General features: G+C 37.7%; 1 protein-coding gene across 1 annotated transcript in view; it reads right to left on the reverse strand.

Moving 5' to 3' along the window:
- The window catches only part of STIM2 (stromal interaction molecule 2), a 170434-nt gene that overhangs the window by 54276 nt on the left and 89471 nt on the right, over positions 1 to 26687 (reverse strand). Inside the window, exon 3 of the mRNA XM_057547393.1 lies at positions 6867 to 6981. Within this exon, the coding sequence (XP_057403376.1) occupies positions 6867 to 6981 (115 nt within the window). The remainder of the gene's footprint in view (positions 1 to 6866; positions 6982 to 26687) is intronic.

Consider the following 26687-nt stretch of genomic DNA (forward strand, 5'->3'; position numbering starts at 1 on the left):
ATTCTTCAGCTGTGTATCTTCAGTATCTGTGTACTTTCATTCTTCCCACTCAAATCCACATTACATTAAACTCAGAGCTGATTTTCCTGCCTATAGTGAATTCATCATCCTATAACTCTTCCATATTATATGACTTTCTAAAACAAGAAGCTGTAATAGCTCCTAATATTTAGTACAAGGATGATAAAAATGTTAAAATACACTACACCACCTCCCACATACACAGTAAATATTGCCAATCAGTCATTTCTACAGTAATATCCTTCTTTGCTACTGAGACCAGGCACAGATCAAGCATCCTTAATACAGTCCTCCAGGCAATCACTATTGTTTGGTAAGCACTGGTGTATCAGTGGAATCTTACTTGTCATTCTTAAAGCAGTTCATCAGACTTAAACATCAAGGCTCACTAGTCTCGTCTCCCTGTCTAACCCTATTTTCTACTATTCCCCAACTCAGAAATATTAGTCTCCAACATCCCCCCCCATGTGCCACCTTCATACTTGCCTTACAAAAATAGTAACAATGGATAGTCATTGAGCGCTTGCTATGTAGTAGGCACTAGGCTAAGCACTTTACATGTACAAATTCATTTCATCCTCAACACTCTGACGTAGTAGACAACCTTTACCCCTAACAGATGACAAAACCAAGACACAGAAAGGTTAAGCACTACATGTTAACAGCAAAAGACAAATATTAAAACAATGATTTATTCTTATCTCGTATACTAAAAAATTACATTTCTGACTTGTAAACTGTGCTGATTTGAGGGATTTAGGACTAAAGTGTGGAATTACACCTATTCATTTACTCATTTTAATGTGCTAACCTGTATGTATATCCCTCTCTCTTTCTCACTTCTAAGAAAATTTTCTCTCTTTCAAAATCTTGCTGAAGAGTCATCTCCCTAATGAAGACTTCCTCATAATAAATCTATTCATTCTCTTAAACTCCCACAATAGAACCATTGACCTAGTATTTAATCAAACGTTCCTGTACTGTTATTTAACACTTCATCTGTGCACATGTAACAATATCGTAAACTCCTGGAAAAACAAGGCCTTATCTTATACTTACTTGTACAAGTGAGTATCAGTCACCATAGTGACTGCTATGCCTACTACTGTACACAACATACAATATTGTGTTGATGGACGCCACAAAGATAATGGCTACCTTATTATCTATAAGGTCTACATTTTGAGTTACTCTGCTGATAATGTCAAACAATGTGCACTGATCCTTTTACATTTTTTTTCATTACAGTCTCATTGTAACCAACAGCATACACATGAAAAAGCTGGTAGATTTTATCAACATTTAGAGATCCATTTATACTTTCACACCCAGAAGAAAATCCTTATGAATATCAAGGATCTATACAAAGGAAATAGTTATAATCCTCCTGACTTTTAGAAATTTAACACCCATAGTCAGGAATTCTTTTCCTTTATATTCCTTTATGTAACATTTACATTTTTGCTTTCCTAAACAGAAAGAAAACACTCTTGGTCATTTATCTCTAGCTAGGCTTTATATACACTTCAAAACATCCATCATTAAAGGCCAACATCTTTCATTCTCTCAGACAATTTCAGTTCCTTTAAATTTCTAATCAAAAAACAATAATAATAATAATAAACCTTCAGCAAATTTTCCAGATGTCTATTCAATCTGTAAAGCCCAAAATTACACAATGACCTTAGGTAAGATAAGACCCGTGCTGAACAGGATGGAAAGATTACCTCATGAGTGTCACATGTTAAAATAACTATTTAACCCAATGAGCTATCATTTTTAAAAACAGTACATTACTTAATCAGTTTTTTTATCTACTATGGTCCCTAGATCTTATACATAACCAATAATTTTCTATCTATATTTTCCTTCATTAGGTAGCTGGCTACTATTTAACTGCTCATTCATTAATTTTAACAACTGATCCGTTTATCAAAATCTGTCTGAAATCTAATACTAGTTTTTTAAATAGCTTTCATTTGTATTGGACTGTTGCCATGTGCAAACTAACCAAGCATTCTCTACACACACACAAAAAGTACATTCAGGTCATGCTGAAATTTTTCTATATGAGATCAGTATCAATTTCTGAGGAACACAACTTTACTTTTTCCCCACTGACAATATTCCATAAAGATCTCAGGTACATTTTACAAACCAGAGAATTGCACACTACAATGGTGAGTATGTAGTCTAATATATCTATTCATTTTATTGATGAATATTAAGAGACTGAATCAAAAACCTTACAAAACTTTAAATAGAGCTGAACATTTTAGTTCGTTCAGCATTATTACAAAGGTAAGTAAGTCAACACTTACTTAGTGCCTATCAGGTGTTGCCAGGAATTATGCCAGGCACTTTTACTACATTACTCATTTAAATCAGACAAGAATTGCATTTTACAAGTGAATTTTTAAATGTGCCAAATGTCTTAATGTTCATAAACAGAAGGGCCAGGATTTAAATTTGTACAGCTTGAAGGCCCACACGCCTCCTTTAGTATGCTACCTCCACTTCCATTTCTAGCAAATTTTCAGGTAACTGAAGGAGGAGCTATATGGGGGCTACCATTTATGGTCTATCTCCTTATCCCCTTCCAGAACTCCTGGTCAACCCTCACAGCCTACCGCAAATACCATCTTCTGTGTATAATCCTATCAGAGAGTTCATTAGTCCTTCCAGTGAGCTACCTCATATCTTACACTTACTTCTAGTATTATACATTTCACCACATGTTGTAATTATTTGTTTACTCTGTTTTTCCCACTCAGCGACTTACTCCTTATAGCCCAGAGACGCATTTAACTCATCTTGAGTACCCAGGATCCAATGCCTGCTTAGCACATAATACATACAACCAATTATGCTTCATTGCTACTGTAACATGAATTAGCTTACATGTAACTGGTAAAAAGGAATCATGTTAATATAATGTAAAAGTCACATCATTTCACATGTGATCATTTTACACCACCAAGTAACAGCAAATGGATACAAAGTATGAAGAACACCAGAAAAACAAAGCTATGAATAACACGATGTCTGCTCACCATTCCTTCTTCCTTTTAGCTCAATCTGGCCACAGGCTCTCAGAAATGCTTGTTGCTCAGTTCTCATCTTTGTGCACATTGCCCTTGTCTTCATAATTTAGCAACTTCAACCCTACCTAATACCTCCTTTTAATAAGTTATCTTTAATTATTTTTCAAGGTAAAGTCCTATATCTACTATAGTATTTACTGATTAGGAATTTAACACGTCTTTTTTACCTGTATTTTTATTAGTACTGTTAGTGCTCTGATTACAACGTTGCATAGGTTTTCAGTAGTCTGCTCCAACCCCGATTTTTCCCATAAATTCTAATTTTTAAGTTCATAATTGTGCAAAGCATAAGTTTTCCAGGAATGCATATATTTCATTATGGCAGAAATGCCTGTACTCAAAGTATGAACTGAATTACTGAGAATCCAATGCTCATGGGGCACTATACACTCATTCATTCAATTCATTAGACAAATCTTTACTGAAAATCAAAGTAAATAAGGCACTGCTCCAGGCACTGAAGACACAACAATGACAGGCAAAGTATGACTGTATGTTTGTGTGTGTATGCATGTGTGTGCATATGTGTGTGTATCTATATTCATATTCAACTAAACAACCTTAAATTACATATTATTGCATTCTAATCTCTTTATCAACAATTTCCAAACCTTTTCAGAAGAATTACTTTTTGTTTCCCAAGAGAAATCTTAAACAGAAACAGAATATACCAGATAAAAGCAGAACTCTACACATTTAGCATGCCCTGTCCCTGAGATACCTCCAGGAAACCTGGGGCTTGTCAGGCTATAATTTAAAAACCACTGATCTAACAACAATGCTCTGCCTTTTTACATGAAGCCTGTAATAAATAAAAAGACTATGACATGGTAAAATCAATTGAGAAAAATAACACTGAGAAAATCAATCAGGTTACCATAAAGCTTCTAGCAGAGGTTTATTTCGCTCAACTCCTCTCTCTTCCCTCCCATGCAGCTGTTTTAGTAGGAGCCCTAAAACACTTCCTCCCAAGCCCTAATCCCCTAAGAAGGTTATGTGAGAGACTGGGGTTTGGAGAATAGGAAGCATAGAGCAGATAATTTAGGCCAACTCTTTGAAGACTTAGGGGGAAATCTTCTCACCACCATAATGGTAAAATCTTAGGGGGTGGAAATTAAGGTGAAAGCCTAGGAAAAAAGAGATTTAAGAAGCTATTCAACTTGAAAAGACCTTAAGCTGAAAACAAACATTCTCATAGATCACAAAAGATCCCACAAAACTCACTAGGGTGGGAAATCAAAATGGGGTTTAAGGACAGAATCCCCTTGAATTTGGGACACAGTAATAAACAAAATAGACAAAGACACCCCCAACCCTGCTTTCTGAGGCTAACATTTTCAGGGGTAGGGGACAGAAGGGAGACAAACATAACAAATAAGTCAATTATATTATAACTTAGAAGCTGATTCCTGACATGGGGAAAAGAAAGTGTGAAGCTAAGTAAGAGGGATCAAGAAGGGCGCCAAATGACAAAGAGGGTGTCGGGGGGACGTGGTTTGCAATTTGCAATTTTAAATAGAGTGGTCAGGGTAGGCCTCAAGGAGAGAAGAGCCCAAAAAAGAGGTAACGAGTTAGCCAGGAGGACATCTGCATTCCTGCAGCAAGGAGTCCATCTGGGCAGAGCACACTGAGTGAGAGAAATGGAAAAGACAGAAAACGAAAGAGGGGAGGGTGCAGGAGAAGACAGATCATGTAGAGCCTTACAGATCTTTGTAAAGATTTTAACTTTTACTCTGAGCCATTACAGGGTATTGAGCAAATTTGATTTATATCTTAAATAGATTACTCTGCTAAGTGAAGAACAAATTTCAAAAGAGCACAAGTATACAGAAGGAGACCCTCAGGCAGCTACCACAATTATCCAGGAAAGGGATGGGGGCTGAACCAGGGTGGTAGCACAACAGGTGGTGAGAAGTGGTCAAATCTTTTTTTTCCTTCATTCAAACGTAGTTAGTTTTGTGGGCTCCATTCAGCTTACCACAAACTCCAAATATAAAATATACTAGTGGCAATAGACTCCATTGGATCTCCAAGTCCTTTACTAATATCTACATATTGCTGAGATATCTCATATAAATAGTCTTACTGAGTTTTTGACCATTCTAGCACTTTTCCCCATGAAACTTATACTCATTTATTCCTATTCCTACCCAAGTTCATATTACTTTAAAATAATATGGGGAAGGGAAATGGAGAGGTTTTTTTTAAGTCTATGTATCTTTCATTAAAGTCAGTGGTATTTTTTTCCTTCTTTCTTTTTCTTCTTCCCAGAGTATTTCATCAGATGCCTCTTTTAGAAAGTGAAAACAAAAACATAAGAACACCTTTGTTTTTTTAAATTTTTATTGAAGTATAGTTGATTTACAATGTTGTGTTAGTTTCACATGTAGAGCAAAGTGAATCAGTTTTACATATACATATATCCACTCTTTTTTAGATTCTTTTCCCATATAGGTCATTACAGAGTACTGAGTAGAGTTCCCTGTGCTACACAGTAGGTCCTTATTAGTTATCTATTTTATACATAGTAGTGTGTATGTGTCAAACCCAATCTCCCAATTTATCCCTCCCCTCCCAAGCAAACCTTCTTCTATAATAAAAATACTGAGTTGATGGAATAGTTTCCTGTATTTTCTCATTTCCAAATGTTACCACTGACAGTCTAGTAAACTTTGTTATTTTTTCATACTCCTACTTGGTAATCTGTCCCAGATTCTTTTTAATTTCATTTCACTATTCAAACTGGCAGAGGAAAATATATGCTACAATATAATTGCCTGACTTTGACAAAAGAATAGAAACATTAGGAAAAAGACATTTTGTTTGACACTGTTACTAAAAAAAGAAAAAGAAAAAAAACTTAACAGACTTTTTTTTTATGTAGCTTTCTACAATTGGGGATCAAGTTGAGGTTTTAGGCCATACACTTTCTGCCCTAAAAAATTACTATCCGTAAGACAGCTTGAGGACTTAGGGTAGAAAAAGGAATAAAATATAAATTATACAACTGTATCATGCAGTCTTTATCATCAGCAGACTTTGCCTTCTAAAGACTTTAGGAACTGTTCTCCATAATTAAAAAAAAAAACTTTGGTGGGGCCTCCTTGGTGGCACAATGGTTAAGAATCCGCCTGCCAATGCAGAGGACACGGGTTTGAGCCCTGGTCTGGGAAGATCCCACATGCCTCAGAGCAACTAAGCCCGTGCACTACAACTACTGAGCCCGCGTGCCACAACTACTGAAGCCCGTGCGCCTAGAGCCTGTGCTGCACAAGAGAAACCACTGCAGTGAGAAGCCCGCACACCACAACGAAGAGTAGCCCCTGCTTGCCGCAACTAGAAAAGGCCCACGCACAGCAACGAAGACCCAACACAGCCAAAAATAAATAAATAAAATAAATTTTAAAAAAAAATTTAAACTTTGGGATCCACATGTTGATTTGACAAACCTTTTATAATAATGCCATTTAACAGATGAAACAATGCTCTACAACTTTAAGCTCTCAGACATGCGTTACCTTATTTATTCTAGTATAAGGTATCAAATTAACTGAAAACAGGCTGACCTTTAATAAATCCTAAGAAAAATTAAAATCATATTTCAAAATAAAAAATGGAACAATTATTTACTAAAATATAAATATCCTCATAGAAATGTTATTTTGATTTGTTTGTAAATCATATGCAATTAGTGAGCTCAGAAAAGCAGCTCAGGGATTCAGATCACTGAAACAGTCCTACCTTCTGATGTTTTCCATCGTTTCCATAAATCCTCAACAGTTATATGCTTGTCTTCTCTGTGCAGATGGCTGTGTTTATTAGTAGCATCTTTATATTTCATATCTTCTCTGATAAACTATAAAAGAGAAAACACTAAGTTAGGTATACTTAAATTCACTATTTTATTCTCTATAAACAGAAAAAAGTAAAATGTGAAATACAGCAGCTGGTAATTTTCTGATCATAACTGGTGCATTTTTGGTATTTTATACTCACATTATTCTTAAATGTTTATAAAATTTATTTAATGAGATGTCTTCTAATCATAACAGCAGCAGCAGCAATAAAAGTACTTATTTAACTCATTATTTATCAGGTCCTATTGCACATTATATAATAAATATATCTTATCTGCACACACACACAGTCATTTAACTTCATGACAGTTCTATAAGGAAAGTATTACGTATTACCATTTTATAGATAAGAAAACCAAGGCCCAAAGAGGTTAAGTAATTTGCCTAAGGTTGAAAAAATAATGAATGTCAGAGCTGAGATTCCAACCCAAGCAGTTTGGGTTACGCTCAACAGCATAATGTACTGCCTCAATATTATACATTTTTACCAAATATAGGGGTATTTCAGAACACACTAAATACTAACCTCAATTACTGCATCGTATTTCTGTTTTCTACCTTTTAAGTCATTACTTATAGTTGAAAGACATAATTACAGTGTTTAGAACTAAAGTATTTTACAAAACTGAAGTAGATCCTCTATTAATCTTACTTTAAAGTATATACAGAGAGAAAACAGTAAAAATTTTCTTTGCTGAAAACCAACCTACTCTGTATTGCTTCATTATATAAAATTCTCCAACTGCCCTTCACTGTCTAGCAAATAAAAAGCAAACTTTTTATGAATTACATACCATTTCCCAATCTTGTCCCTGACAATCTTTTAGGCCTTAACTCTTGACACTTTCCCCATATCAACCCAATACTCTAATTATATAAAACTAATAGTTTTTATAAATTATTATGCTTTTTCTACCTCAATATTTCTGATCTTTCTTGCTTTGGTATTGTTTTACTCGGTAACTTTATTACTTTTTTTTCTGATTCCAAAATTATAAGATCATACAAAAGCTTATTTCAGAAATCCATAATGCAAAAAGTAGAAATCTCTTAGAGCTCCAAACCCTAGAGGCATATTTTTCTGACTTTTATATACTGACAATGAACATCACCCTCAAACAAAAGACCAAATTTTACTTTTGAGTAGAGCTGTTCTCTACTGAAACTAAAAAAGAAGAATTTAATAGCTGTAGAGAAATATAGAGAAAATCATTTCACTTTTCTAAGCGAAATAACCTTGGGTACAAATGAAGAAACAAAGTTTTAGAAAAAAACCACTACTCAGCATGTGGTCAGCAGACTAGTGTCAATCAGCAAACTGACACTGGTGTAGAATATACACAGAAATGAAGAAATTTCAGAATTTAGAATTAGCAATTAGACAATGCTTTCAAAGAATTTGACCCCAAGCATGAGGTAAATGTACTTGCCATGTAGGTCCTATCCATAATGAACTGGTAACAAAATATCTGGTTCTTCACCATAGAGGTAATCTGGAAAGCACTAATCTAGAAGGTCCCCCCTTTAGCACTTGTATATTATATTGTTCTAAACAATGCCTTACTCTTTTTTTCCCTAAATGCCCCCTTTTTTTTTTTATTCATTTATTTATTTTTGGCTGTGTTGGGTCTTCGTTGCTGTGTGCTGGCTTTCTCTAGTTGCGGCGAGCGGGGTCTACTCTTCGCTGCAGTGCACAGGCTTCTCACTGCGGTGGCTTCTCTTGTCGTGAAGCACTGGCTCTAGGTGCGCGGGCTTCAGTAGTTGTTGCTCGCGGGCTCTAGAGCGCAGGTTCAGCAGTTGTGGTGCACGGGCTTACTTGCTCCGCAGCATGTGGGATCTTCCTGGACCAGCGCTCAAACCCGTGTCCCCCGCACTGGCAGGCAGATTCTCAACCACTGCACCACCAGGGAAGCCCCTAAATGCCCTTTTTTAAAGTTATTTTTAAAGGGACCTGCCTCATTGCCTCCACTCCTCCTGTCTATTTCTATTTCCCATTTTCTATTTCCCTATTTCTGCCCATCCCTCTTCCTCTTCTGACTGACATTTTTAGAATCCTGTAGATATACCTGGAAAATATCTGCCACTGAGATGCTCAGAAACTGCCCCTATCTTGGAAGAGATCCAAGAGTTAGAGAGAAATTCTAGAATGAAAAACATGATGATTGACAGAGCAGAGAGGAAGCCTGTCTTGGAAATGGTCCAGTCAGTTGGAACAAATGGCAACTGTTTCATTTATGTGACACATTAAAAAAAACAATGTCCTAGGAAATTCTTTCTACCACGTGAACACAAAGAGCCCAGAAGTAGAGTTCTGTGGCTTTAGGATCAACATATTTCAGAAAATAAAGCTAATTACCATATATAAACTAGGTGTGGCATTCTAGCTACTGAATTACTCTAGAAAGCCTAGAATGAGTGTATAGATATCTATCAAAATATGTGCTTAACAAAATAAAATAATTAAGAGATAAAAAAAGACAATAAAAAAAGCTTATAAAGATATCTACAGTACATCTGCTGTAAAAGAACTGTCTGACTCCTAAGAAAGTTGAGCGTAAACTGAATAAATACACTGAATTATGTTTTCTCTGGAATTATCATTCAAAAATTAATACATATTTCTGTTTTAAAATATGACCCTCGAAATAACACAAAAGTATATTCATATAACAAAAGTATACTCTACATCTAATATATCTTCAACATTTTGATCATAAAATATGACTAGAAAGCACCATAATTAGAATTACTTTATGTTGACACTAAGTTGGAAAATACTTAACCCAAATACAATACAAACCATTAGCTTCCATTAAACCATTTTCCCAATATCCTACAAAGGAGCAGACAATTCTGACTGTTCACACTTTTTTAAAACTTCACAGGAAACTGCAGATTTTAGAAATGGGGGAGGCTAGTAGAGAAATTTAAAAAAGAGTCATCAATAACTGAAAATGCATGAGAAAATTATAAATACTTCTTACTCATTAAAATCTGTGAATTAAGAAATCTGAAAATAGAATCTGAAATCCTATGAAGTAAATCTTCAAATAACGTACAGCAAGCAATATAGAGTTCCTTAGTAAACATATCCAATTATGCAAACCTACTGCAGAAAAGTCTGCACTGACAATACAAATAAAGGAATGCTCAATAAATAAATGACTATTGAATATTCTTTTCAAAAACATTTACCCAGATGATTCTTTTATATAAATTCTTCTGGTACCATTAAAGAAATTACATATCCAGTTCCAAGAAGTTACGTTTTTTTTTCTTTTTTACTTTTTATTTTGAAAATATTTCAAAGGTTGCAGAATAAACAAAAAGCTTTTTTACCCCCAACTGAATCACTTGGGAATAAGTTGCAGGCATGTTGTCCCATTATCACTGAATAATTCAGCATGTTTTCCTATAAACATGATGTCATCCTATATAGTGATGGTATGACCACAAAAATTAGGAAATTAACACTGATACTCTATATTCCCTACTACTTAATCCACAGAGCACATTCCATATGTGCAGTTGCCCCAGTGATATTCTTTGTAGCAAAAGGATTCAATCTAGGACCATGTGTTAAATTTAGTCCACATGTCCCTTTAGTCTCCTTCAATCGAGAACAGTTCATCAGTCTTTCCTTGACTGTCACAACCTTACAGGAAGTCACCTTTTGAAAGACTGATTTCAGTTCCTTGTACCTGTAACATATATATTATTCTGCATTTTATATGTGTATTTGTATTTTGTATTTGTGCATATTTTTGTTGTATTTACTTTTGTTTTATTTTTATGCTATTTATTGCATTTGTATTGATATTTGTATTGTGTATTTTTATGATACTGCTTAATAAAATCTGATACATATTAATATAGACATATTTTGGGACACTATTCAGCCTCTACCTCTTTCCCTGAGAACTACCTACCAACATTAGTGTAGATCCCTGAATGTGTCCCCTCAACCTATCACCCCCGCCACAGCTATGTGATCAAAGGACAGACACTTGACCCAGAAAAAAATAATCCAGAGCCTGACCAGGATGACAGAATTCTGTCTCACAAGAAACTACAAATCAGATCATTAAAAGTTGGGTCACTTGGCCAAGGTTCTGGATTTTTAAGGTAGTAAAGACACTTGTGTTGAAGGTACCATTTTATGAGCAGTCAAGGTGGGCCAGGTGGTGAGGAGAATGGAGGAAGCCAATATGCAGAGAGAGAAAATAATAAAGGAGACAGGAGTGAGCACACAGAAAAGATACAGCACCAGAACTGCCTCGGTTCCCAATGACTTTCCAGTCTCAGTTACTCCAGAGGCCTGGGCTATACAATTCTTGTCCTGATTTCCATGATGTAACAATGATAAATCTGTCTTTCCTCTTTTATTTTTAAATACTCAATTTTAAGACCTCAAAACCCAGGAGAGGTGATTTATCATCACAGTTAAGCACTCAGACTCTGGAAGCGACAGACTGTATTCAAAATCTGACTTCACTACTTAACGTTCTCTCTAGCCTCATATTTCTTCTCTGTACAGTGAGGAAAATAAAATTGTGCATTACATATGGTTATGAAAAAGATTAAATTAAAAATGCGTTCATAGTGCACAGAAGTATTCGACAATAAAAATATTTCGAACCAAAATAATTGGCTTTTATATATCAATGTTATTACTGCTGAAGTTTAAAGCCTAAATAAATGAGTTTCACCCCAACTATATTGGTAGGTTTAATACATATTTTGGGGAATTTAGACATTTATGAAGAAAAGATTGTCCAATACTCTTAAAGTACCATTTCATATATTCTGAAACAAAATACATAACACAGAGACGGAGAGGAAAACCACAGTCTTTTCACTGACAATGTAAGCAGAGACTTTCCCAAAGGACACCTGTCATCAAAACAACACATATCATCCAAGGTCTGATATGTGAGTCAGTCAAAGCAGATGCGTTCCTTGAAAAAAATTCCAGGGTCTTCCTGTCTTGAAAATAATACTAAAATAACTTAGCATAATGCTTCAGAGGGGAAACAATGCATAACAAGAAAGGTAACTACTGTTAATCTCAACCTTGAAAAATGAAAAAGCTAAGGCAATGAGAGGGTTAACAATTTATTCTATTTTGTATATAGCTATTTAGGAGACCTAATAGTGAAAGTAAATTCAAAATAATTCTAAAATTTAAGTTCTTCACCACCATCCTAACCTGGATATTCTGTAAAAGTTCATTGATTCCCAAACTCTCAGAAATGATAACATGCTAATTAAGCATGAGCTGCCTATGTTTCTCTCTTCATCCCAAAATTGTTAAAACAAACAGCACAGTGACTGAGAGCACAGACTCGGTCTCCAGACCACACAGATACCCCAAATGTACTATCTGTCATATGACCTTAGTACGTTACTTTATGCTCTGTGCTCCTGTTTTCTCATCAGCAAAATGGTAATAAAAGTCATACATCAAAGGGTTGTGAAAATTAATTTATTTCATATGATGTGTAAAGAACAGTGCCCGGTATATAGTAAACACTCAAAAGTGTGAGCTATTTCTAGTATACTAAGACATTCCTTGTTTTAATAACTTTGATCTTATCATCTAAGATGGATGATGACAAAAACACAAGAGAACACAGGCAAACTGGTATATGTTTTCATGAAAGTTAAGAATGAAAAAAAACAGTATAATTATTTAACATCTGAAAAAATTTTCTTCAGATCCTAAATTCAAACATTTGAATTATATGCTAATGAAAACTTCAGGCTGATTTGGATAGTTTCTCCATTTTAATACATGCATAACCTTACATTTCTGCTCCACCTCCCACCATGGTAACTCCTTGCAGTGTTGCCATAGTACCGTTTCAGCCCTTAATCCCATTCCCTGAGCTTCCAACATCAAAAATCCACCAGTCAATCCCCAGTTTACCTGCAATAATAAATCCAATGATGACCTCCTTAGCATCCTGTTCTCTGAACAGCTCAGGGTTCAACTGGTTCCACAATTACTGTCAACACCATTTAAGCTAGACCATAGCCTTTTTTAAGCTAATTGTAGAACTTAACCATTATTTATGACACTGGTGCAATTGACGGATCAGTTAATAGACAGAGAGATGACCCATGGACAGAGTCAAACAACTAATTTACAAAGAAACTTGTAAAACACAATGTTTTTAGGAACTGAAGTCGGCCTGCCATTTGTTTTACAGAAACCAATGCATGACCTATATCATGGTTATTCTTCAAGATTATTATTGATTATAATCCAAAAATCTCTAACAAAATTACTCATGATTCCATCAGTCTGTCCACTAGTTTAAAAAAGAAAAATAGCACTGTACTGTCATTAAAAAGAACACGAAAGTAAGAGTCAAAATGACTTACCTTCTGTGTTCTCATTTGGAAAATAAAAGGTAAAAGATATCTCACAAAGTTATAATGATAAAAAAGAGAGCATAGCTTTACAAATATATGGTGAAAATATATACTAGAGTTAAAACAGGTAGGTACTGTGCCAACTAGAGATAGACCAAAGTCAAGTTTTGGCCTTAGTTTCCTCTGCCAAAACCTACCGTTAGGATTTGGTTTCAGATTCCAGAACTCTGAACACCCAAATACCTACATACATGTCTTTCTGCCATCCATGAATTTGTGTGTGATCAATACTCGTAAGATCACATAAATTAAACTTATATCCAATCAGCATAACATCAGTAATATATACAAAGCAAGTCATTCAAATTTAACACAAATATGTGAATTTCACTTTAAGTAGTGATAAGCATTCAAGACATAACAAACAAAAAATCTCCTTCTGTTCTTTTTGGCTAAAATTTAGTAAGTCAGAACTTACATTTCCAGCCATAGATGAAATTATAGAGACCAAATGTACCATCCTCCCCCAAAACAACTAAAAACCCATACAAAATGTAAGGAACACCAGCTTTCAAGACACTGAACACCAGGCAACAAATTACAGTGATCTCTGAGAGACAAGAAACAAACACAGTATGCCCTATGGTTGCCCTAAATTAGTTCCTGGAGAGAACTTCCAGAACAAGGTGCAGGAAGAGAGAACCCAGGCAGAGACTGGCAGTCCTGAGTTGAAGAGATGGAACTGAAAGGCTGAGGAGACTAAGGGAGGGTAGAGAATACAGGACTAAGTACCAGAGAAGAGTGAGCTGCACAGAGGGAGAAGCCTGGGTATCTAGAAAGAGTGCCTTGAGTCTTTAGCTGACTACTGATCAGCTCATGCATGCAAGGAAGCTACAGCAAGCCAAAGAAAAAAGACATGCAAAAGAATTAGTGTAAACAATCCCTGAAGATTTCACAGGCAGGGAATGGTGCTTATTCCTACAAGACAGAGTAGAAAACCATAATTTGTGGGTCACCAGGTAGAATACAAAAAAGGGTTTTGCCTCAGTACTAGGGAATATTAACCCTAGACTAAGCTCCACATTGGTCTTGCCTAAAAAGCTTATAAGTATCAGCCAAAGGGATTAAACTGTTCCCAAGTAACTTAAACCTGTCCTGGAACAAAGCTTAAGAACATTTATAGGAATAACTAGGAATACCCACACCCAACAAGGTAAACTCTATGATGTCTGGCATCCAATGAAAAATTACCAGGCATGCAAAGATACAGAAAAATACAACCTCAAATTGGGATAAAAATCAATTAAAAATAGTCCAAAAATGGCACAGATGAGAGAATTAGTAAACAAACATATTAAAATAACTATTGCAACTATATTCTAGATATTTAAGTTAGGGTAAATATTAAGCATGTTAATTGAGACATGTTTAAAGTTCTTTTCTAAAGACCCAAATCAAAATTCTAAACATGAAAACTACAATGAATGAGATGAAAAATACACTAAATGAGATTAATGACAGATTAAACATGGCAGACTAGTATTAGCAAACCTAAATACAATAAGCATTAGAAACTATCCAGGCACTTCCCTGGTGGCACAGTGGTTAAGAATCAGCCTGCCAATGCAGGGGACACGGCTTCAAGCCCTGGTCCAGGAAGATCCCACATGCCACGGAGCAACTAATAAGCCCGTGCGCCACAACTACTGAGCCTGTGCTCTAGAGCCAGCGAGCCACAACTACTGAGCCCACGTGCCACAACTACTGAAGCCCACATGCCTAGAGCCTGTCCTCTGCAACAAGAGAAGCCACCACGATGAGAAGCCCGCACACTGTAACTACGAGTAGCCCCTGCTCGCCACAACAAGAGAAAGCCTGCGCTCAGCAACGAAGACCCGACTCAGACCCAAAAATAAATTAAAAAAACAAAACCAAAACTCTATTTAAAAAAAAAAAAAACTATCCAAATTGGATAATGAGCTGTGGGTCTACTTCAAGCAGCCTAACATAGGTGTAACTGGAGTCCCTGAGGAACCAAGAAAGAGTGACAAAAAAACTTATTGGAAGAAATGATGGCCATAATTTTTCCAAATTTTATTAAAACTATGAACCCTGGGGAATTGGGAAGATGGCGGAAGAGTAAGACGCGGAGATCACATTCCTTCCCACAGATACAGTAGAAATACACCTACACGTGGAACTGCTCCTACAGAACACCCACTGAACGCTGGCAGAAAACGTCCGACCTCCAAAAAGGCAAGAAACTCCCCCCGTACTTGGGTAGGGCAAAAGAAAAAAGAAATAACAGAGACAAAAGAATAGGGACGGCACCTGCACCAGTGGGAGGGAGCCGTGAAGGAGGAAAGGTTTCCACGCACTAGGAGCCCCTTCGCGGGCGGAGACTGCGGGGGGCGGAGGGGGGAAGCTTCAGAGCCACGGAGGAGAGCGCAGCCACAGAGGTGCGGAGGGCAAAGCGGAGAGGTTCCCGCACAGAGGCTCGGCGCCGAGCAGCACTCACCAGCCCGAGAGGCTTGTCTGCTTAGCCGCCGGGGCGGGCGGGGCTGGGAGCTGAGGCTCGGGCTGCGGTCGGATCGCAGGGAGAGGACTGGGGCTGGCAGCGTGAACACAGCCTGAAGGGGTTAGCGCACCACAGCTAGCCCGGAAGAAGTCCGGGAAAAAGTCTGCAGCTGCCGAAGAGGCAAGAGACTTTTTCTTGCCTCTTTGTTTCGCGGCGGGCAAGGAGAGGGGATTCAGAGCGCCGCCTAAACGAACTCCAGAGAAGGGCGCGAGCCGTGGCTATCAGCGCGGATCCCACAGCAACAGGGGCGCAGAGGGAAAATCGGAGAGACTCCCGCACAGAGGCTCGGCGCCGAGCGGCGCTCACCAGCCCGAGAGGCTTGTCTGCTCCCCCGCCGGGGCGGGCAGGGCTAGGAGCTGAGGCTCGGGCTGCGGTCGGATCGCAGGGAGAGGACTGGGGCTGGCAGCGTGAACACAGCCTGAAGGGGTTGGCGCACCACAGCTAGCCGGGAGGGAGACCGGGAAAAGGTCTGCAGCTGCCGAAGAGGCAAGAGACTTTTTCTTGCCTCTTTGTTTCGCTGCGCGCAAGGAGAGGGGATTCAGAGCGCCGCCTAAACGAACTCCAGAGAAGGGCGCAAGCCACGGCGATCAGCGCGGACCCCAGAGACGGGCGTGAGACGCTGGGGCTGCTGCTGCCGCCTCCAAAAAGCCTGTGTGTGAGCACAGGTCACTCTCCACACCTCCCCTCCCGGGAGCCTGTGCAGCCCGCCACTGCCAGGGTCCCGTGATCCGGGGACAACATCCCCGGGAGAACGCACTGCGCGCCTCAGGCTGGTGCAACGTCACGCCGGCCTCGGCCGCCGCAGGCTCGCCCCGCCTCCTCCATACCCCTCCCTCCCCGCGGCCTGGGTGAGCCAGAGCCCCCGAAGCAGCTGCTCCTTTAACCCCGTCCTGTCTGGGCAGGGAACAGACGCCCTCAGGCGACCTACAGGCAGAGGCGGGTCCAAATCCAAAGCTGAACCCCAGGAGCTGTGCGAACAGGGAAGAGAAGGGGAAATCTCTCCCAGCAGCCTCAGAAGCAGCGGATTAAAGCTCCACAAACAACGTGACGTGCCTGCATCTGCTGAATACCTGAATAGACAACGAATCATCCCAAATTCAGGAGGGGGACTCTGGGAGCAGGAGATATTAATTTTTCCCCTTTTCCTTTTTTTTGTGAGTGTATATGTATATGCTTCTGGGTGAGATTTTGTCTGTATAGCTTTGCTTTACAATAGCTTTATTTTACTTCACTATATTATAGCCTCTTTCTTTCTTTCTTTCTATTTTTTCTCCCTTTTACTCTGAGCCGTGTGGACGAAAGGCTCTTGGTGCTCCAGCCAGGCATCAGGGCCGTGCCTCTGAGGTGGGAGAGCCAACTTCAGAACACTGGTCCACAAGAGACCTCCCAGCTCCACGTAATACCAAACGGCAAAAATCTCCCAGAGATCTCCATCTCAACATCAAGACCCAGCTTCACTCAACGACCAGCAAGCTACAGTGCTGGACATCCTATGCCAAACAACTAGCTAGACAGGAACACAACCCCATCCATTGGCAGAGAGGCTGCCTAAAATCATAATAAGGCCACAGACACCACAAAATACACCACCAGACGTGGACGTGCCCACCAGAAAGACAAGATCTAGCCTCATCCACCAGAAGTCAGGCACTAGTTCCCTCCACCAGGAAGCCTACACAACCCACTGAACCAACCTTAGCCGCTGGGGACAGATACCAAAAACAACGGGAACTACGAACCTGCAGCCTGTGAAAAGGAGACCCCAAACACAGTAAGATAGGCAAAATGAGACGACAGAAAAACACACAGCAGATGAAGGAGCAGGCTCAAAACACACTGGACTTAACAAATGAAGAGGAAATAGGTAGTCTACCTGAAAAAGAATTCAGAATAATGATAGTAAGGATGATCCAAAATCTTGGAAATAGAATAGACAAAATGCAAGAAACATTTAACAAGGATGTAGAAGAACTAAAGAGGAACCAAGCAATGATGAAAAACACAATAAATGAAATTAAAAATACTCTAGATGGGATCAATAGTAGAATAACTGAGGCAGAAGAAAGGATAAGTGACCTGGAAGATAAAATGGTGGAAATAACTACTACAGAGCAGGATAAAGAAAAAAGAATGAAAAGAACTGAGGACAGTCTCAGGGACCTCTGGGACAACATTAAACGTGCCAACATTCGAATTATAGGGGTACCAGAAGAAGAAGAGAAAAAGAAAGGGACTGAGAAAATTTTTGAAGAGATTATAGTTGAAAACTTCCCTAATATGGGAAAGGAAATAGTTAATCAAGTCCTGGAAGCACAGAGAGTCCCATACAGGATAAACCCAAGGAGGAACACGCCAAGACACATATTAATCAAACTGTCAAAAATTAAATATAAGGAAAACATATTAAAGGCAGCAAGGGAAAAAAAACAAATAACACACAAGGGAATCCCCATAAGGTTAACATCTGATCTCTCAGCAGAAACTCTGCAAGCCAGAAGGGAGTGGCAGGATATACTTAAAGTCATGAAGGAGAAAAACCTACAACCAAGATTACTCTACCCAGCAAGGATCTCATTCAGATTCGATGGAGAAATTAAAACCTTTACAGACAAGCAAAAGCTGAGAGAGTTCAGCACCACCAAACCAGCTTTACAACAAATGCTAAAGGAAATTCTCTAGGCAAGAAACACAAGAGAAGGAAAACACCTACAATAACAAACCCAATACATTTAAGAAAATGGGAATAGGAACATACATATCGATAATTACCTTGAATGTAAATGGATTAAATGCTCCCACCAAAAGACACAGGCTGGCTGAATGGATACAAAAACAAGACCCATACATATGCTGTCTACAAGAGACCCACTTCAGACCTAGGGACACATACAGACTGAAAGTGAGGGGATGGAAAAAGATATTCCATGCAAATGGAAATCAAAAGAAAGCTGGAGTAGCAATTCTCATATCAGACAAAATAGACTTTAAAATAAAGACTATTACAAGAGACAAAGAAGGACACTATATAATGATCAAGGGATCGATCCAAGAGGAAGGTATAACATTTGTAAATATTTATGCACCCAACATAGGAGCACCTCAATACATAAGGCAAATAATAACAGCCATGAAAGGGGAAATTGACAGCAACACAATCATAGTAGGGGACTTTAACACCCCACTTTCACCAATGGACAGATCATCCAAAATGAAAATAAATAAGGAAACACAAGCTTTAAATGATACATTAAACAATATGGACTTAATTGATATTTATAGGACATTCCACCCAAAAACAACAGAATACACATTTTTCTCAAGTGCTCATGGAACATTCTCCAGGATAGATCATATCTTGGGTCACAAATCAAGCCTTGGTAAATTTAAGAAAATTGAAATCGTATCAAGTATCTTTTCCGACCACAACGCTATGAGACTAGATATCAATTACAGGAAAAGATCTGTAAAAAATACAAACACATGGAGGCTACACAATACATTACTTAATAACGAAGTGATTACTGAAGAAATCAAAGGGGAAATCAAAAAATACCTAGAAACAAATGACAATGGAGACACGACGACCCAAAACCTATGGGACACAGCAAAAGCAGTGCTAAGAGGGAAGTTTATAGCAATACAAGCCTACCTCAGGAAACAGGAAACATCTCGAATAAACAACCTAACCTTGCACCTAAAGCAATTAGAGAAAGAAGAACAAAAAAACCCCAAAGCCAGCAGAAGGAAAGAAATTATAAAGATCAGGTCAGAAATAAATGAAAAAGAAATGAAGGAAACAATAGCAAAAATCAATGAAACTAAAAGCTGGTTCTTTGAGAAGATAAACAAAATTGATAAACCATTAGCCAGACTCATCAAGAGAAAAAGGGAGAAGACTCAGATCAATAGAATTAGAAATGAAAAAGGAGAAGTAACCACTGACACTGCAGAAATACAAAAGATCATGAGAGATTACTACAAGCAACTATATGCCAATAAAATGGACAACCTGGAAGAAATGGACAGATTCTTAGAAATGCACAAACTGCCGAGACTGAACCAGGAAGAAATAGAAAATATGAACAGACCAATCACAAGCACTGAAATTGAAACTGTGATTAAAAACCTTCCAACAAACAAAAGCCCAGGACCAGATGGCTTCACAGGCGAATTCTATCAAACATTTAGAGAAGAGCTAACACCTATCCTTCTCAAACTCTTCCAAAATATTGCAGAGGGAGGAACACTCCCAAACTCATTCTACGAGGCCACCATCACCCTGATACCAAAACCAGACAAAGATGTCACAAAGAAAGAAAACTACAGGCCAATATCACTGATGAACATAGATGCAAAAATCCTCAACAAAATACTAGCAAACAGAATCCAACAGCACATTAAAAGGATCATACACCATGACCAAGTGGGGTTTATCCCAGGAATGCAAGGATTCTTCAATATACGCAAATCAATCAATGTGATACACCATATTAACAAATTGAAGGAGAAAAACCATATGATCATCTCAATAGATGCAGAGAAAGCTTTTGACAAAATTCAACACCCATTTATGATAAAAGCCCTGCAGAAAGTAGGCATAGAGGGAACTTTCCTCAACATAATAAAGGCCATATATGACAAACCCACAGCCAACATTGTCCTCAATGGTGAAAAACTGAAACCATTTCCACTAAGATCAGGAACAAGACAAGGTTGCCCACTCTCACCACTATTATTCAACATAGTTCTGGAAGTCCTAGCCACAGCAATCAGAGAAGACAAAGAAATAAAAGGAATCCAAATCGGAAAAGAAGAAGTAAAGCTGTCACTATTTGCAGATGACATGATACTATACATAGAGAATCCTAAAGATGCTACCAGAAAACTCCTAGAGCTAATCAATGAATTTGGTAAAGTAGCAGGATACAAAATTAATGCACAGAAATCTCTTGCATTTCTATACACTAATGACGAAAAATCTGAAAGTGAAATTAAGAAAACACTCCCATTTACCATTGCAACAAAAAGAATAAAATATCTAGGAATAAACCTACCTAAGGAGACAAAAGACCTGTATGCAGAAAATTATAAGACACTGATGAAAGAAATTAAAGAGGATACAAATAGATGGAGAGATATACCATGTTCCTGGATTGGAAGAATCAACATTGTGAAAATGTCTCTACTACCCAAAGCAATCTACAGATTCAATGCAATCCCTATCAAACTACCACTGGCATTTTTCACAGAACTAGAACAAAAAATTTCACAATTTGTATGGAAACACAAAAGACCCCGAATAGCCAAAGCAATCTTGAGAACGAAAAATGGAGCTGGGGGAATCAGGCTCCCTGACTTCAGACTATATTACAAAGCTTCAGTAATCAAGACAGTTTGGTATTGGCACAAAAACAGAAATATAGATCAATGGAACAGGATAGAAAGCCCAGAGATAAACCCACACACATATGGTCAACTTATCTTTGATAAAGGAGGCAAGCATATACAGTGGAGAAAAGACAGCCTCTTCAATAAGTGGTGCTGGGAAAATTGGACAGGAACATGTAAAAGTATGAAATTAGAACACTCCCTGACACCATGCACAAAAATAAACTCAAAATGGATTAAAGACCTAAGTGTAAGGGCAGACACTATCAAACTCTTAGAGGAAAACATAGGCAGAACACTCTATGACATACATCACAGCAAGATTCTTTTTGACCCAGCTCCCAGAGAAATGGAAATAAGAACACAAATAAACAAATGGGACCTAATGAAACTGAAAAGCTTTTGCACAGCAAAGGAAACCATAAACAAGACCAAAAGACAACCCTCAGAATGGGAGAAAATATTTGCAAATGAAGCAACTGACAAAGGATTAATCTCCAAGATTTACAAGCAGCTCATGCAGCTCAATAACAAAAAAACGAACAACCCAATCCAAAAATGGGCAGAAGATCTAAATAGACATTTCTCCAAAGAAGATATACAGATGGCCTACAGACACATGAAAGAATGCTCAACATCATTAATCATTAGAGAAATGCAAATCAAAACTACAATGAGATATCATCTCACACCGGTCAGAATGGCCATCATCAAAAAATCTAGAAACAATAAATGCTGGAGAGGGTGTGGAGGAAAGGGAACACTCTTGCACTGTTGGTGGGAATGTAAATTGATACAGCCACTATGGAGAACAGTATGGAGGTTCCTTAAAAAACTACAAATAGAACTACCATACGACCCAGCAATCCCACTACTGGGCATATACCCTGAGAAAACCATAGGTCAAAAAGAGTCATGTACCAAAATGTTCATTGCAGCTCTATTTACAATAGCCAGGACATGGAAGCAACCTAAATGTCCATCGACAGATGAATGGATAAAGAAGATGTGGCACATATATACAATGGAATATTACTCAGCCATAAAAAGAAATGAAATGGAGGTATTTGTAATGAGGTGGATGGAGTTAGAGTCTGTCATACAGAGTGAAGTAAGTCAGAAAGAGAAAAACAAATACAGTATGCTAACACATATATATGGAATCTAAGGGAAAAAAAAAAAAAAAAAGGCCATGAAGAACCTAGTGGCAAGACGGGAATAAAGACACAGACCTACTAGAGAATGAACTTGAGGATATGGGGAGGGGGTGGGGTGAGATGTGACAGGGTAAGAGAGTGTCATGGACATATATACACTACCAAATGTAAAATAGATAGCTAGTGGGAAGCAGCTGCATAGCACAGGGAGATCAGCTCGGTGCTTTGTGACCACCTAGAGGGGTGGGATGGGGAGGGTGGGAGGGAGGGAGATGCAAGAGGGAAGAGAAATGGGAACATATTGTATATGTATAACAGATTCACTTTGTTATAAAGCAGATGCTAACACACTATTGTAAGGCAATTATACTTCAATAAAGATGTTTGAAAAAAAAAAAAAAAAAAAAAAAAAAAACTATGAACCCTATAGATTCCATAAGATCAATAAACCTCAAGACAAGAGACACAAACTACACCAATCCACAGCACAGTCAAATAGCTTTAAATGAGGGATAAAAAGAGTACCTTAAAAGCATCTAGAAGAGGGGAAAAAAGGCACATTAAGTACAGGGGAAAGAAAAGGAGGACAGCAGACTTTTCATCATATACAATACAACCCAAGGAGTACTTCAGCAGCATATTTAAAGTATGGGAAAAAAACAAACAACTTGTTAACCTACAATTCTTACTTAGCAAAAGCACCTTTCAAAAATGAAGGCAAAATAAAAACTTTTTCATATATACAAACACCAGAAGAGTTTGTTCAGACAAGAAGTCCTGTACCACTAGAAATGTTTTTAAAGCCCTATAAGCAGAAGAAAGATTGCTGGAAATGTAACTACATGGGAAAAATACATGCAGTTTATTGTAAGTCAATTATACCTCAATAAAGCTGATGGAAAAAAACACAAAGCCTGTACAGGATGTGTAGGAAATGGCACATTCATACATCTGTGGGAGTACAAACTAGCACAACATTTTTGGAGGATAATTTTAGCAAATCAATTAAAATGTTAAATGCTCATTGCTTTTACCTCAGAATTTCCACTTTTCAGAATTTATCCCGCAGCAACACTCCCAAAACTATAAAAAAGGTCAAGAACTTTCATTGCAATATTGTTAACCAACAATAAAAATTTGAAAACACCCAAACTGCCAATAATTAGGAGAATTATTAAACAAATTATGGTACTACCATGGTAAAATTTAAAATAAGGTCTATTTATCCTTAAAAAAAGAGAAGCTTACATTTAATAAATCTGATACTTAATAAAATTATGTTCACTGAGTATGATTACCTTGTATATTTTTTCATGCTGACTAGAAGCTCTGTTATATGCCTAATACATTAAAAAACAAAATTATAACAAATCAATCAGAGCTTCTGATGTACATTTTCATACTATCTCTTAACTCCTATCCTAATGCAGGAAGGTGTTAGCCAGATTCATCAAGGCACTGTCTGATAATTTCCAAGAACTACACAGAATTAAATCAGGCATTCCCAGAGTCTTTTTTTTTTTTTTTAAATTTTAAATTTATTTATTTATTTAATTTATTTATTTATTTTTGGCTGTGCTGGGTCTTCGGTTCGTGCGAGGGCTTTCTCTAGTTGCGGCAAGTGGGGGCCACTCTTCATCGCGGTGCGGGGACCGCTCTTCATTGCGGTGCGCGGGCCTCTCACTATCGCGGCCCCTCCCGTTGCGGGGCACAGGCTCCAGACGCGCGGGCTCAGCAGCTGTGGCTCACGGGCCCAGCCGCTCCGTGGCATGTGGGATCTTCCCAGACCAGGGCTCGAACCCGTGTCTCCTGCACTAGCAGGCAGACTCTCAACCACTGCGCCACCAGGGAAGCCCCCAGAGTCTTAATGAGATTAAAATTCTCATATATGTTTACTAACCATTTGAATTTCCTTTATGAAATATTACATACTTAATTTACATCTGGGAATATGTGTTGGACTCCTCTCTGATAAAACAAAGAAAGAGAGACTGAGATAAAGGCAACAACAACAGCCCTCCAATCTCCTCACTCTTGATGTTATCATGCGAGGATATACAAAACTTGGAGCTTTGTAGCATGAGCAGAAAGCCAAAAAAATGAAAAAAAGCTAACACAGAGTCCTACACATCACTGAGCTTCTGAACTAACCTTGAAACCATTTGGTCACAGACTTATGGTAATTTCAAATGCTAAACTCCTACTTTTAAAGCTACTTTAGTTCAGATATTATATAACTTGCAGCCAAAATCATCCTAAAATATACAATCCTCAAGTGACAAAAATTCTGTAGCTTGCCAGTCCCCATCCAGCACTCATTACCCAAAGTCTACACTCATTTAATAACCAATAATAAGCAAAGATGACTTTTGACACAGGGAAATAAAGCAAGAGACAAATAGGGAATTCGAAATATAAGGCACCACAAAATCAAACTGGTAAATTGACTTTATAAACTAATTATCCAACTGTATATTATTGTCTATATATTCTTCTAATCAAAACTAAAGGATATGAAGCCATCCAAAATTTGTTTCAGCTTTGGGGGAACTCAAGGAAAGGCATACTTCCATATTAGAGTTAGATAAAGGAAAAAGAAGAGTGCAGAGAAGTGCAAATACACAGAAGTGTGCATACACACACACACACACACACACACACACACACACAAGCTTGCCAGGCAATCACAGCAGTAAACAGTGAGAGACCTTCCTAAGGAGAGAAAAAATATCTAGAGATAAAAGCCAGAGCTATAATTGAACAGTTCCTTCCATCTGATATTCTTTTTCCCTTGCCAATATTAAGAACCAAGTTTTAATCAGACTAATTAAGGGAACTGACAGGTTCTTAGTCATAAGTTCTAGTAATTTTGCATAAGTATTCACCTATTTTTTCTTTTAACTTCTGAATGGTTTCACTTTTATTAAATTTTTTAATCTGATTTATTTTTGATGTAAGGTGAAAGGTTAGAATCTAATTTTATTTTTCTCCAAATCTTAGTTATCCAAGTATTATTTACTGAAATAACTTTAAAATCTCCAATGATCTACAATACTACCTTTATATAATTAAACATGGTCAAATATCAGTATTTTTCCACTGTTCAACCTAATCATACACATAGACAGTTCTATTTATGGGATACTTGTTCTATTAAATGCATTTACTTGTTTCACTTTAATACTAATATTAGAAAAATGATTTTTGCACGTGTAACTTAAAATAATGACATCACAGACAAATACAACAATTTTATACATGGCTCCTGGCACAAAACTAAATAATATCACTGTAACTTTGTAAATCTGCCATGGATTCCAATTCAAATAGTATTAGTAGTACTAATAGTACTAAAATAGTACATGATTTTTTTTAGACTTTATTTTTTGGAACAGTTTTAGGTTCACAGGCAAATTTAGCAGAAAAGTAGAGTTCCCATATATCCTCTGCCCCCACAGTACATGCTTTTTTTCATTTAAACATTCTCCATACACTGTTAGATTTAAAATCTATACTGAGCCATATTCACAAACCAGTGCATATGTACCCATATGCACAGACTTAACAGACACAGAGTTTGGGGAAATATTATTTGGGTAATCAATGAGAAAAACACATTCAGTGATTGTTAACTTACAAAAAATGTTCTGTTACTTTCATTAAGAAACTGTTTTCACTAGTTACTGGGAAAGATTATTACACAACAGTAAAAATAAACTTTAGAATACTAATTTCAGCTCTTCAGCATATTATCACTCTTAAATGAAGTATAAAGTAATGCATTCTATTTTTTCAACATGTTTATTAGAGTATACTTGCTTTACAATGTTGTGTTAGTTTCTGCTGTATAACAAAGTGAATCAGCTATATGTATACATATATCCCCATACTCCCTCCCTCTCGCATCTCCCTCCAACCCTCCCTCCCTATCCCTCTAGGTGGTCACAAAGCACCGAGCTGATCTCCCTGTGTGATGCAGCTGCTTCCCACTAGCTATCTATTTTACATTTGGTAGTGCATATATGTAAATGCTACTCTCTCACTTCGTCCCAGATTACCCTTCCCCCTCCCTGTGTCCTCAAGTCCGTTCTCTACGTCGCGTCTTTATTCTTGTCCTGCCCATAGGTTCATCAGAACCTTTTTTTTTTTTTTTTAGATTCCATATATATGTGTTAGCATACAGTATTTGGTTTTCTCTTTCTGA

Source organism: Balaenoptera acutorostrata, chromosome 5, assembly GCF_949987535.1.
Source record: "Balaenoptera acutorostrata chromosome 5, mBalAcu1.1, whole genome shotgun sequence".
Lineage (NCBI taxonomy): Eukaryota > Metazoa > Chordata > Mammalia > Artiodactyla > Balaenopteridae > Balaenoptera > Balaenoptera acutorostrata.